Source organism: Mugil cephalus, chromosome 4 (genome assembly GCF_022458985.1).
Source record: "Mugil cephalus isolate CIBA_MC_2020 chromosome 4, CIBA_Mcephalus_1.1, whole genome shotgun sequence".
In the NCBI taxonomy this organism is placed as follows: Eukaryota; Metazoa; Chordata; class Actinopteri; order Mugiliformes; family Mugilidae; genus Mugil; species Mugil cephalus.
The window spans coordinates 5,879,115-5,891,794 of record NC_061773.1 but is presented as its reverse complement, the minus strand read 5'-3'; the positions used below and the strand labels follow the sequence as shown (position 1 = coordinate 5,891,794).

At 38.5% G+C, this 12,680-nt stretch overlaps 1 protein-coding gene across 2 annotated transcripts; it reads left to right on the top strand.

Annotated features, from left to right (window-relative positions):
* Positions 1 to 7,243: 7,243 nt before the first annotated feature.
* On the top strand, positions 7,244 to 12,616 carry srsf3a (serine and arginine rich splicing factor 3a). 2 transcript variants are annotated; one of them, XM_047581970.1, is made up of 7 exons: positions 7,244 to 7,393; positions 8,412 to 8,457; positions 9,183 to 9,393; positions 9,471 to 9,605; positions 11,674 to 11,712; positions 11,795 to 11,881; positions 11,968 to 12,616. In XM_047581970.1, the coding sequence occupies exons 2-7, from the start codon at positions 8,451 to 8,453 to the stop codon at positions 11,993 to 11,995; spliced, it is 507 nt and encodes a 168-aa protein (XP_047437926.1). In that variant the 5' UTR covers positions 7,244 to 7,393; positions 8,412 to 8,450; the 3' UTR covers positions 11,996 to 12,616. The 2 variants fall into 2 exon arrangements, with proteins under 2 accessions (XP_047437926.1, XP_047437927.1); XM_047581971.1 differs by lacking the exons at positions 7,244 to 7,393; positions 8,412 to 8,457; positions 9,183 to 9,393; positions 9,471 to 9,605 and adding an exon at positions 10,457 to 10,917 and having other exon boundaries at positions 11,968 to 12,026.
* The last annotated feature ends 64 nt before the right edge of the window (positions 12,617 to 12,680 follow it).

The following is a 12,680-nucleotide window of genomic DNA, read 5'->3' as shown; positions in this document are numbered from 1 at the left end:
GGGGATGTGTAAGCACCGAAATAAAAAAGCACACCTCACTGGCCGATAAGACCCGCGGTGAGACGGATTACTGTTTCTGTAAGGGACGGTAAAAACCCCGCCTTTTATCTTTGTTTACCGGATTTTTTTTTTTTTTAATATATATATATATATGTATAATTTTAGGTTATACGTATACAGTTACTGTAACGCTTTTGGCTGTTTCTCGGTACGCGTTTTGGACAGCTATTTTTAGTGATGGCTTGTGGTAATTTTACTTTATTGTTTATTTACTGTTTTTTTTTTTACTTTTTTTTCACTCCCCACCAGAACAACCAGCGTTTACATTACTGCCGTGTTTACAGTGGTGAAGCCAGTAGTCTGCTAAAAACCTGGAAGGGTGGTTAATATTATCTAAAATTAACTCTTTTTTACTGTATTTGTTTTAATCAAATATATGTATTTAGTGTTTTCAGAGCTCTTATTTTGTAAGTCAGATGTAGTGTCAGTTAAGATACTTTCCCGTTTAGTTGTGCTAATTAAATTTCTTCCCCTTTGCCATGATTGAAGTGCAAATAAATATTTAAGTACTTACAGTGCCAGGGTGTCTGGTGACCCCAGCTCAGGTGGTGGGTGTAAAACATGTGATTCTCTCTCCGTTTATGCTTTATGCTTTATGAGCTCTTGCTTTGCAAGTCAAATCATAAAATGCCAAGAAAGTATTAAAAATAACACCTATGTTTCGTAGGCACTATGTCAGCTACGCCCTCCCTCTGGTATAACCAGTGACCAGTTTAAGAAAACTTGTTGAGAGTTAATAGTCTATTAAAATACTCGCGAGAAGCAGAAGTACTCACTGTGACGGGGAGCATTCCCTGTTAGTGTTAAATGATAAGCAATAAATCTAGGCCAGGTGGGGAATACATCTGACCATTTCTTCTTCTGCAACTCAAACATTGACATGCAAATGGAATAGCTCTGCTACACTTCACTGAAACCTATGCTCACTTGTCAGTTCATTAGGTACACTAGTGAAAGCAAATGGAGTCTAATGAAGCAGCCCTGCACGAATATTGAATTGTACTTTTTTGAAGTGTGCTGACACATTTTTCCATTATTCTGACATTTTAGTCAGTGGGTTAGACTAAATACCAGAAACACCTTTTTAATGTGTAATTCCGAGCAGTTTGACAGCACCACAAGCTACATCATAGCGGTGCCACCGTTCTTACACCCTTCCTACACGATCTGAACAGTCACAGAGGTGAATTCAGTGCAGGACTGTTATTATTACAATGTGTTCACTAGTGCACCTATTGTTTTGGCGAGTGAAAAACTGTGGCCTACTTTAACTTAAATATGTTTGCTGCCACCTAACACACAAGGGCAGCATTGGAGATGCTACAGTATTTAAGAACACTAAAAAAGTAAAATGATTGGCTGTGATGCAGGGCTTCTATTTTAAAGAATTTCATCAAAGATAACAACAACAAAAAAAAAACACTTCAAGTTTTTTGTGTTGTTGGGGCAAAAAGAGAAGTAGGCACTCATCTCTCAAAACTGTAACGTGAGTATATGTTCAGTTGCTTTATGTATCAGCTGTTGCATGTGTCAAAAGTATCAGACCTAACACTGAAGCGCAAAGTTCTAAAAGTACAACTCCTCTCTGTGAGGGGGGGCTGAGAAGATCAGACTTTAAGAGCACACGCTTTGGAAGTCAAATATTATTCTGGACAAGATTACAATAATCAGGGAAACACTGTGCAGTACGATAAATTTAACCTGAAATGTAACGGAAATGATCGAGAACCACAGCCTCTAAACTGAACAGCTTACTGGACACACACAGCGAGACACAGAGCAGACACAGTTTCATTTGGACACTTTTAACCGTGTGCTGCGAAACCTCAAAGATTAACATCAGTGTTTATGCTCAGTACAAGTAGTAGATGATATGCAGAAAACAAAGCTAATTTATGTCAAACTTGTAACAGCTGTCAGGGTCTGCTGCACATAAGTGATATACTCTGATATTATTTCACCTACAGTACAAAGGAATCCCACAAGTTCTTTTTATGTAGATAGAGACTTTGCGTAGCCTGGGAGGTGAGGCTCTGTGAGGCTTTTAACTCACAGCACCCAAATTCATCTTCATATTGATGAACTCTTGTTTTCAGTAAGCGCTGTTATTATGACATTTATCTGTTTTTTTATGTGCTGTGCTGTGTTTGAATCATGGCTGCATATAGAATCATCGTGTTTAAAAATGATTTGGAAACTCTCTGATGAACTCACATGTTAACTGAAGCCAGAATTTTACATCTGAGGCGCGTGAGAGCAGCCGAAATTCCCATAACTGCCATAAAAGAGTTTTACGGCTTTGCTCTTGTGCTTTTTGTGGTCTGAGGATACTGGTACCCCGTTGGTGCACGACGTTTGAAATGTGGCGTGCTTCTTGTTTCGGCTTAAAACCGAATAAACCTTTAAAAGATGACAAGGGATATTGGTCTAAGTGCATCTGCGTCAATAAGCTCATGTCACCCAGGGACAAAAACCTCAGCCTATGCTTTAAAAAGCTTAAACTAAGGCGTTCGAACACTTCATTGCAGGCCTCCGATGGGTGAAGCCCACAATCAGTGGCGGGGAGGACACTGTCTGACCACACTGCTAGCAGACGGCAGGCAGCTATTGAAGGGAACATGATGATCCTGTTTATTGTAAAGGTGACATAACGCAAGTGAACCTGATTCTGCAAACCCACAGGGGTGTGTTGTCGACCGGCTGAGTAATACTCTGAGCATCTGGTTATCGGAAGAAAGTAGGTTTCGCACATTCTTGTTTTAGAGCAAAACACGTCAAAAAAAAAAAAAAAAGAAAAGAAAAGGTCTAAAAACATTGCCTCATCATGCATCACCACCCACCTGAATCTACTGAAAAATATACACATAGAAATAATACATCAAAGTATATAAACATAAATATCTACATCTATCTATTTATCTATATATACTGTATATACATATATATAGATATGAATAATATATATAGAGAGAGACATAGATATATATGTCAAGACAGTTAAATATCGTGAGGGCAGAGATTTCTCTATTTTACCTAAACTCTTGAACTGTGCTGGTAGCTTGTTGGCACTTCCTCATGCTTCATAGTACTTAAGCCAGGGTTGAAATGAACTTAGTTGACCTGAGCTGAGATGCATGAATAGATTTCTATAGTGACACATGGCTTGAGATGTTGTTTTTCTTCCTGGAACATAATGAACATCTTGTTTCTGTTCTGGCAAAAGCCTCAGCCTGGTAGTAAATGTAAACAACAAAATTAGCTGTTTGTGTCTCTTTCATTATAAGCATATTGAGTGTATTTATAAGACACACACATCATTTATTTTTAGCACTTTTTAGGGATTTTTAATGCTGCTCATGTGCTGGCTGACTTTTTGTATTGTAAAAAAAAAAATTATAATAAATTGTGCACTTTGTTAGAATAAACCATTAAACAGTATGTGGGTGTCCTTGATAACAGCGCAACACATTTACTAAATGTCGTCTGAAGGAGTAAAATCTGACAGGCAGTCGCAAGAATACGTCTGTCTGAGCGAGTGTCTTGGTGTAACCAGAAGCACGCGGGTGAGTTCATTCAGGGATACAGGCTGCACAGTCATCAGGAAGTGAAACAGAACAGAATGTGCTGTACTAATCTGATTGAAAAACACTGCCCTGAGTGGATGCATGAAAGAAAAAAAAAAAAAAAAAAAAGATGTTTCATTTAAACAGCAACAAGGAAAATCCTATGGCAGCGGGAGGGTGTGTGTAAAGAAAGTGAGCTCAAGGCTTCGTTCCGTCACATAAAAGGCAAACAGTGGGGTTGAAGGAGAAGTGTGACTAAAATAAAGCTGGGCGACATAATGCTCTTTGTTTGTGTTCTAGGTATCCGTGTTACGTACATGGGAGTAATCTCCTGAGTGATCCCTTTTATCCCTGAACTTTTGCCCCCTGAAGCAAGAGTACTTTACTGCTCTGTCTGCCAAGGACCCTAAACAAATGACAGGGAAAATGTGGAGCGATAAATAACAGGGTGGTGGTCAGTTTATCATTTGAATTTTTTTTTTTTGTTGTTGGTTTGGTACCATGTTATTTAGATAATCAGGAGAAGAAGAAGATCTTACATGTAAGCATATAGTGTATAGTGTATACTGATACTGCAGCTTTCTGGGGTGATGCTTATTTAAACCTCTGCAACTCTGCATTAGACTGCATTGTGTAAATCATCCTAAAGTTGCAAAGATTTTGTGGAGCAAAAAGTTTTGTACAGAGCACTTGACCAAGCAGAGTCGTCCATACAAACATTTATTTAGAAAGTATTTTTGGCAAAGAATAGTTTATATATAGGCGAATATGTAAATACGATTTTGAAGTCCCGCCTTATTTGAGATTCACATTTAAGGTGCTTTTCTGTGAATATTTCCTCCACACACTTGTGTGGGAGTTGTGTTGCCTTGTGCCTCAGCACTGGATTCCTCTCATGCATGAAGGCCTCACAGTTAGATTAAAAACAGTGAAAGACTACTTTTGTTTTGATGGTTTTGGGTTTTGTCAGCTTATATCTATGTCCTAAAGAAATCGCTGTATCTTTTTAAATGCATTATTTAATTTGAAAAAAAAGTAGAAGAAGGAACGCAATGCTTTGTTTTGAGCTGTGGAGACACTGTGTCCAAATAACATGCTTTAAAAATGATTTATCAGTTTGACGACCTTCCCAAAATAGTAAAGATAAAATTTTTTTGCTTTAGATTCTTTTTAGCTCCCGCGTCACAGCGGTCAGCACTTCTCTAAACCATTTGATGATTTACTGCAGAACTGTTGGATCACAGTGTACCTAATAGGTATGTGTACCTAATGAAATGACAGCTGGCTTAATGTGTTCCCGCTATGTCCGTGACCACATGACTTATTTGGTGCAGTAACAATGGTTTATGGTCCTTTTTTCACATTATGTCACCTTCATCAAGAACATTTTGTGGCCATTTAGAGCGTCACCACTACAAACCGTCCAGATATTCGCTTTTAATGAAGTCAGACGAAAGAAAACAAATGTCAGACCAAGTAAAAATGGTTGATTTTGTAATTAATTGTAATTACTGTTATCACTGTCAACAAAACAAACCTTGGTGAATCAACTCTCTTCTTCATAGGGTAACTCTGAGGTTGATCAGTCTATTATTCGACTGATTTGATTACAGATTATAATAAGGGCTATTATAGTAACATAACTGGGCAATTAAGAGGTGAAAGATAATTAACTCGAGACAGCAATCGTGTGTGCAAATGTCTGCTTTCAGCATGGAACAAATAAAGACTAAACAAACTGAGAATCTTCCTTTGTGTCTTGTTTCATTTTGTGCTGTGAGGAGTGACAGTTTGTGTCTGTGACCAGGAACGTACAAAGACTTCTTTCACACCTCTTCCCATGTTCGGCACTGCTTCTCGTCTATATACGGGAAGTGTACATACAGCGTTTGCCCGCCCACCTGCACTCTTTCAAAGGGTCGTTTGTGGTGTTTTCTCCTGTTGAGCAATAACCGTGTCTGTTGATTTACTTGTGTTCCTATGCAATTGCTAAATGGCATGCAGCTGTTCTTCTCTGGTTTATCTTTTTAAGGTCAAACCAAGTGGGTATAAATTTGTGTTTTTCATGAAACAGCACGAAGCACAGCTAACGTGACATTTGTTAATGCATTAGATGCACCATGACATTTGTCGAGATCGTTATTAGGCAATAGACTTCTTATTCACATTTCTAATCCCCTTAATCCCTATATACGATTCAAGTTCAACCTGAAAAAATACAACAATAATATAAACAATAATCAGTAACAGCTGCAAGACTGCAAGGCTGAAATGAACAATCTTGAGTTGTAGATAGGAGATAATTCTGAAAAAAGAAAAAAGTCTCCTTATCCTTATCACAAGGCCAAAGTGAGATTTAAAGAAATTCCTTTGTGTGAGGATATTGGCCTTGTAACAATGAATGATGTAGCGATGTTATTGAATCTATTCTAAATTATTTTCACCTCCGCTTCAACCACGTATGACGCAACAGAAATAAAGTTGCATCAGTGTTTGGCAAAAAAACATCTTTGAAGTTCAAGTACCCCAAAACTGCCCTTTACACAAATATTTGAGTAAAATCACTCACATTCGCATATTTGGAAAAAAGAGAAATTTAGTCAGATGTTTCTTAAAGATAAAAGTGACCTGTGTTCATTCAGAAATATAATTTGATCCCTCAATATTTGCGCTGTAAACATATTTTTCTTCCTGTTGGTCCTCTGTTATGTCTGCATTTCCACTAAGCAAATTTGTTTTGCATGAGGAAGCTTGGCCTGATATATTGCAGTAATACGGGCACGTTGCCACTGACATTAGCTTGACATGGAGGAAGAGAGTATGATGAAAAGACCTTTGTCGTTCCACAGGGGGAATCTTGTATTTCAGAAATATTTGAAAAAGATCATGCACAAGGCCGGAAGGTCACATGAAGGAGACCAGATGTTAAGAAAATCTTAACCTCTGTGTTGCACACACACAAGGTTTGAAATGGAAGTAAGCAGTGTAAAGGCAGAAATTCAGTCAAAGGTCAGAAATCACAGTGCATGGCCATACCATGCTAACATGCCAACACATTGTCATTTTTCTTCATTTCATTAATATAAAGTGGTATATTCTCATTCAGTTCAATGTCCACTTGTAAGGAGGCAGCACACACGTTTTGACCTGGTGGCCTTCATCAGAGTATGTTTTGTCTACAAGATTGGTGTATGCTACCACAAGTGGACAATGAATTGATATATATGATTTTGGTTTAGCACCACAACACAAAGCACTGGGAAGGTGTATCCTCTTCAAGAACAAATATCAGATACTGTCATTATCAGGACTCAAGTTTTTAATTTAGCTTGGAGTGAGTTTTGTTTGTTTGTTTTGCTTTCGTTTTTGAGCAGTCTGCCTTCACCTTATCCATTCACAAATTACCAATCTCTTTATATACAGTTACTGTGCCCCCACTTTTATCACTTCTCAGCGTGAGAAATTTATTGAAATGCGTGCGTCTCCTGCTCATGCTCAGTACACACTGTATATTTAACACAGTTTATCACTTTTGTTTTGACGGAGCGTGTGGGTATGTTTATGGTGTTGAACAGTAGGTGGCAGTACATATTTAAGGTCGTTTTGCTGTCTGCCAATAGACACGAAGAAGAAGGAGAAGAAGAAGGAGAGTCGCTCCCTCTTCCGGTCCGCTGCTTGTGCTAATAGGCTAACAAGCTAGCCGTTCAGTTGAAAAGAGCGGCGTGAAATCTGCAGCTAACATTTTTGTCGAGCTGTAGCTACTAGGACGGGTGAGTTACAGTTTTCCAACATATTAACCCGCTTTGTCCTATTTGTGTCTTTCGTGTCACCGCGACGCTTTGCCGTCATTTGTCTTTTTAATCGTTTAACTTGCTAGCCGTGTCATGATGTGCTGGCTAACACAGCGTTAAGGCTTGTGGGTGTTGAGTAACATGGCCACGAGAATGTTTGGCAGCCAGGTGAGAGTAAAGTCATCTCTGCCTCCAGTGAACAGAGAAATGTTCATCTTAGACAAACAGAGTGTCAAAATGAAGCCTAATGTGGGGGGTTGCCTATAAGCTGTTGACGCTCAAGCTAACTTAACCCAAACACCTTAGGTTGCTTTAGCATTGAGGTGTGCAGCGTACATTCAAGTCGAAAAATAAAAACCGGATTCGAGTGTAATGAAATTTTGCTACAATAAGTCGCAGAGACAGCCATGTTGAAAGTACCTCCAGGCATTTTAGACGAGGAATGTGAAATACCTTCGAGATTATTTTGCATTGCAAATATGTATATTCATTAAATTGCATCAAAATTACATGCACATATCTTCCGACATCGGAATGAAAGATGAATGTGTAAATGTTTTTCATATAAAAAAGGTTCGGGTACAGAAAGCTTCTTAAATAAATTAAAGAGCATTGTCTTTGTGCGGTGCAGCCTTTTTTGTTGGAGTGAGTCTTCTAATTGACAATGGTTTAAAGTAGTGAATTCACAAAATGACCTTTAGGTTCACACAGAATTTCAGACTTTCTGCAGAATTTCAAATTATTTTATTGTTCTGAAGCATGTTGACTACATTATTTATTTGGTGGTATCTGGTTTTACCAAGTGTATATTGAAGTTCCATTTATTCTGTTGTCATTGATTGTGTTTTGTGGTTATCAGATCAACATTTCTTAATTTTAATGGTCCTAACGTGGTTGGAAGACTTTCCATTTTGCATATATTTGCATATATGAATATATATCTATATATATTTGTATATGACTAACATACATTTCTACTGTACTTCTGTCTCTTCAGACACATCCAGCTAGGACTCTTGCCAAGAAGATATTCAAAATGGGAGGTATGATAAGCTTTTAATTTCCAAGTTACTTGTGCATTTTTTTTCTTCAGTTCAGATGGCACGGAAATTGTTAGCCATGTTAGTAAACCACATGGATGTTGAATTAGTTTCAGTCTAGTTATCAGTTTAGTTAGTAGGCGCCTCCACTAAGGCGAGTGTGAGAAAACCTCCATGACTAATACAAGAGTATCTGCAGCATAAATGCAAACAATGGAGGGCAAGGCGGTGGTGACGCACTTGAATAGATATCACATATGACATTATGCAGTTATCTACATGAGAAAATTCACCGATGTCCGTGAAGTTGCTGGCTAATATCCTGCAACTGTTCCTGACTGGATATATGACTGAAACCTTCATGCTTCCCCCGATTAAATTTGTCATCTAACTGTGACATCTGTGTCCTATGTTTGCAGTTATACAAACAGTTACATATCTGATGGACTTCTTCCATTGGGAAGCTCTGTTAGTGCGTCTTGTAAAATGAGCTAAGTGTGCCTAAGACTAAATTTACTAGAGTCTCCTTTTTAAATATTCATGTGCACATGGAGAGAGAAATGCAATTAGAGGAAACAGTATCTGAACACCAGAAGAGTACAGCTTCCCTTGAGGTCACCACATATTAGTGCGGCCAGTGATTTACATTTCACTTACAAATCCTTGTTGGTCAAAGCAGGTTATTAATCAGATATTCTTCTACGTCTACCTTTGTGTCTTCCTTTCAGATCCATCTTTTAATCGAGACTGTCCCCTCGACTGTAAGGTTTACGTTGGGAATCTAGGAAACAATGGAAATAAGACAGAGTTAGAAAGGGCTTTTGGGTATTATGGCCCTTTAAGGAGCGTTTGGGTGGCCAGGAACCCCCCAGGTTTTGCTTTTGTAGAGTTTGAAGATCCCAGAGATGCATCTGATGCTGTGAGAGAGTTGGATGGGAGGTAAGGATTTCCTCGATACAGGTTTGAACTGCTCAATGTTTTTGCAATCTTCCACTAATTTGACGTCTTTTGTTCAGAACCATGTGCGGCTGTAGAGTGCGTGTTGAGTTATCCACTGGAGAAAAGCGCTCCAGGAGCCGCGGCCCTCCTCCATCTTGGAATAGACGCCCTCGGGATGATATGAGGCGACGGAGTCCAACAGCCAGGCGCAGGTATGCATTTCCTCCAGAACAGTTAATTTTTACTGGTTTTAGTACAGTCTCATTTGCAGTGATTGTTAAATGATACATGTATCAACCACACACATGAATTGTTTTAATTTTTTGCTGGAACAGGTGTAGATCCACTAAATGGCCATTTCCATAATATTATCTAAACTAAAAGTCTATCCTCAGATCTCCAACACATTTAAGCTTTGTCAAACTCTAAACCAAATCCAAATACGTAGTAACAGTCAAGTTTCTGATCTCTGGGTCACAATCATGTAGTTATTGACTGCCTTAGTGCTCTGGATCCCATTAGTAAAATAATAAATATCATTAGCATCCATACAGTGTTCATCAATAGGCAATCTGTGATTCTGGCTGCGTTATCCTTTGACAAGCTTCCTTTCCTATGTTTTCATTTAGACTTGAGTCTGTGAAATGATTTTAGTGCTGAGTTGAGACTTTTACAAATGCTTTGCCATAGGATCATTTGTGGACACGGCTCTGATTCCACGTAGGTTGGATTGAGTATTTTTCATTTTTTGTAATTGCACTTTTATCAGCTTCATATCAGAGGTAACATCAAATGGCAGCTTTTGTGAGCACTTGACTGTTTATGAACTCTTACAAAATTATGTTTAAAAAAACAAAAAAAAAAAACAAGCTCTACCAGAGCGATATTGCAGTATGGGGACATCTGAAGAGGCACAGTTGACATCCATAAATCATTTGAATACGTACTTTTAAAAGTACTTTCTTCAGGTGTAAGTAAGTTTTGTTTTCTTTGAGTTTAGTTGCCATTTATTAATAAAACTGAACCCCGTTGCAGAGTCACCACCACGCTTCTCACCATCTGAGTCAGTCAACTAGTCCTCTTTCAGCATCATGTGACTGCTGTCCAGCGAGCCCCAATCAGCTTGGCTGGTGTTGTCACATGACCCAGGCGCACCGCCAGTCGTCAGGTTCCACCAACCTTTTGGTTCCTGAGCATGCAGTTCCCAGCATCCTCCTCTTCTTCCTCCAACTTTTACCCAATCGACAGTGGTCCACTCCACATTATCAACCAATCAGCGTCTTTACTCTTACTATTCTGCACATCTACTGTATCAACGGGAACAGCCCCTGGCTTACATCCCTTCCCACCCCCAACCCCCCAAAAAAGGCAGGAAAAATCTACAACTACCCCCTACCAGCCACCAAGCAACTTCATATCTCCAACATTTGCATCATGTGGCAAATCCTCTCTGCAATTCGACCTCCCTCACCATCAGTCTGGCTTCCTTGCGCCATTTCTATCTTGTCCAAATCCCCCAAAATAGTAAGTTGCTTTTATCCTGCTCTTTGTAGTTTTGATGCTTAATCTAGCTTTCAGAGCTTCTTAACAGTTTTCCCTCGTCAGTTATGTCATTTAGAGCAGTTTCATTGCACAGCTGCAAAAGTCTAAAGGTCAAGAAACTTGACCGTCAGACTTTTATTTGCAAAGAGTAATTTAGTTTACTGGTTGATCAGAACACTGCTGAGTGCGTTTTCATGGCTCGACATTAAGCCAACTTGAGTAGTTTTTATGCTGCCCTGTGTTTTTGTTTCACGTCCAGTTTTCTTCGAAGTAAAAACGAAAACGACCGGTCTGTCCTGTTGCTAAAGAGTTCCACTATTAGAAACAATTTACATTGCTTCACAGGCTGTGTGCCTCCTAAGGCACTATTGTAGGACACAAGCAGATTAAGTTTTTAGTCCTTTTCAAATAAATAAATAAATAGGTGTAACACAGAAAGGTTTTAATGTCGAGCCCTGATTTTATTTATCTTCTGAAATGTGGCTCTGTGACAAGCAGATGCCCACCGAAATAAATTTCCTTTAATTAGTTGACCTTGATCCAGGTGATCCTTCTATTGACAGACAAGGAAGTATGTGTAACCACGAAACCCATGTCTCTTTAGGGATCAAGAAAACAAAATTCCAAAGGTTTCTTTAGTGATGGGAAGTGTTACATTTTCTGTCCTAATATATTTTTCTTTCTTTTTTTTTCTTTTTTTTTTCTTCGTTTTTTTTGTAACTTCACTGCACATCATAGATCACCAAGGAAGAGGAGCCTCAGCCGCAGTCGCAGCAGGTAATCTTAAAGCCGACCATCTTTATTTAACTACACTTTAGTCTGTGATAAATTACATTATTTGTTTTTGATTCCTCTCCAGGTCTCTTTCCAGAGACAAACGCAGGTATCGCTCTCTCTCCAGGGAGAAGAACCATAAGCGCTCAAGATCCTTCTCACGATCCAGGAGGTAAATATTAATCTAATCATACCACTACGCTACTCTTGTTTTTATGAATATTTTTTCATTTATTCACCAATTGCCTTGTTTTACAGTCGTTCTCACTCTACTGAGAGGAAATGAAGATCTTGGATTGTCCATCTGCAGGATCATGCCATGGTTGCAAAAATCCACATTTTTATAGTCATGTTTTTCTTTTTAGATTTTACTAGTTTGCTAGCTCAAGGCAGCCAAAGATTGGCCAAATTACAAATTGTGTAGTCTGTTAAAAGATGGCAAATTCAGATTTTACAGTCGTTTTGTTTTGGTTTTTGCGTTCTAATTGGTCACTTAAAATAAATGCATGTTCTGGGTTTAGTTTTACATTGACACCTTGTTTTTTAACTGTTGAATTAAAGTTTGTACAATGTTGTTTTTGTTTGTTTGGTTTTTCTTTTATTGGCTTTGTTTGTTTTTTTTTTTGTTGTTTTTTTGTTTTTCCTGTTGACTCTGAATTTCTTTGAATGGTCCCGATGAGATGGAGTAGAGGGAATGTACTTTATACTAGTGAAAGAAAGCCGACTCTCAACAAAGGTTGTAAATATGGGTGCTGTTATGTGTGGGCTTATCCCTAAAACATCCTCTGTAATTCTGTATTTTACCTACTGTATGTTTAATTTTGCAGCTTGTTTCTTCTACTTTGCTTGATTCTGACAAAATGTGCCGATGCAGTTCAACTGTTAAATAAATGTTTTTCCAAGGTGACATTATGTCCTTGTTGTCCATAGATTATTGCATACTGATATTATGAAAAACCTCATCAAGTACA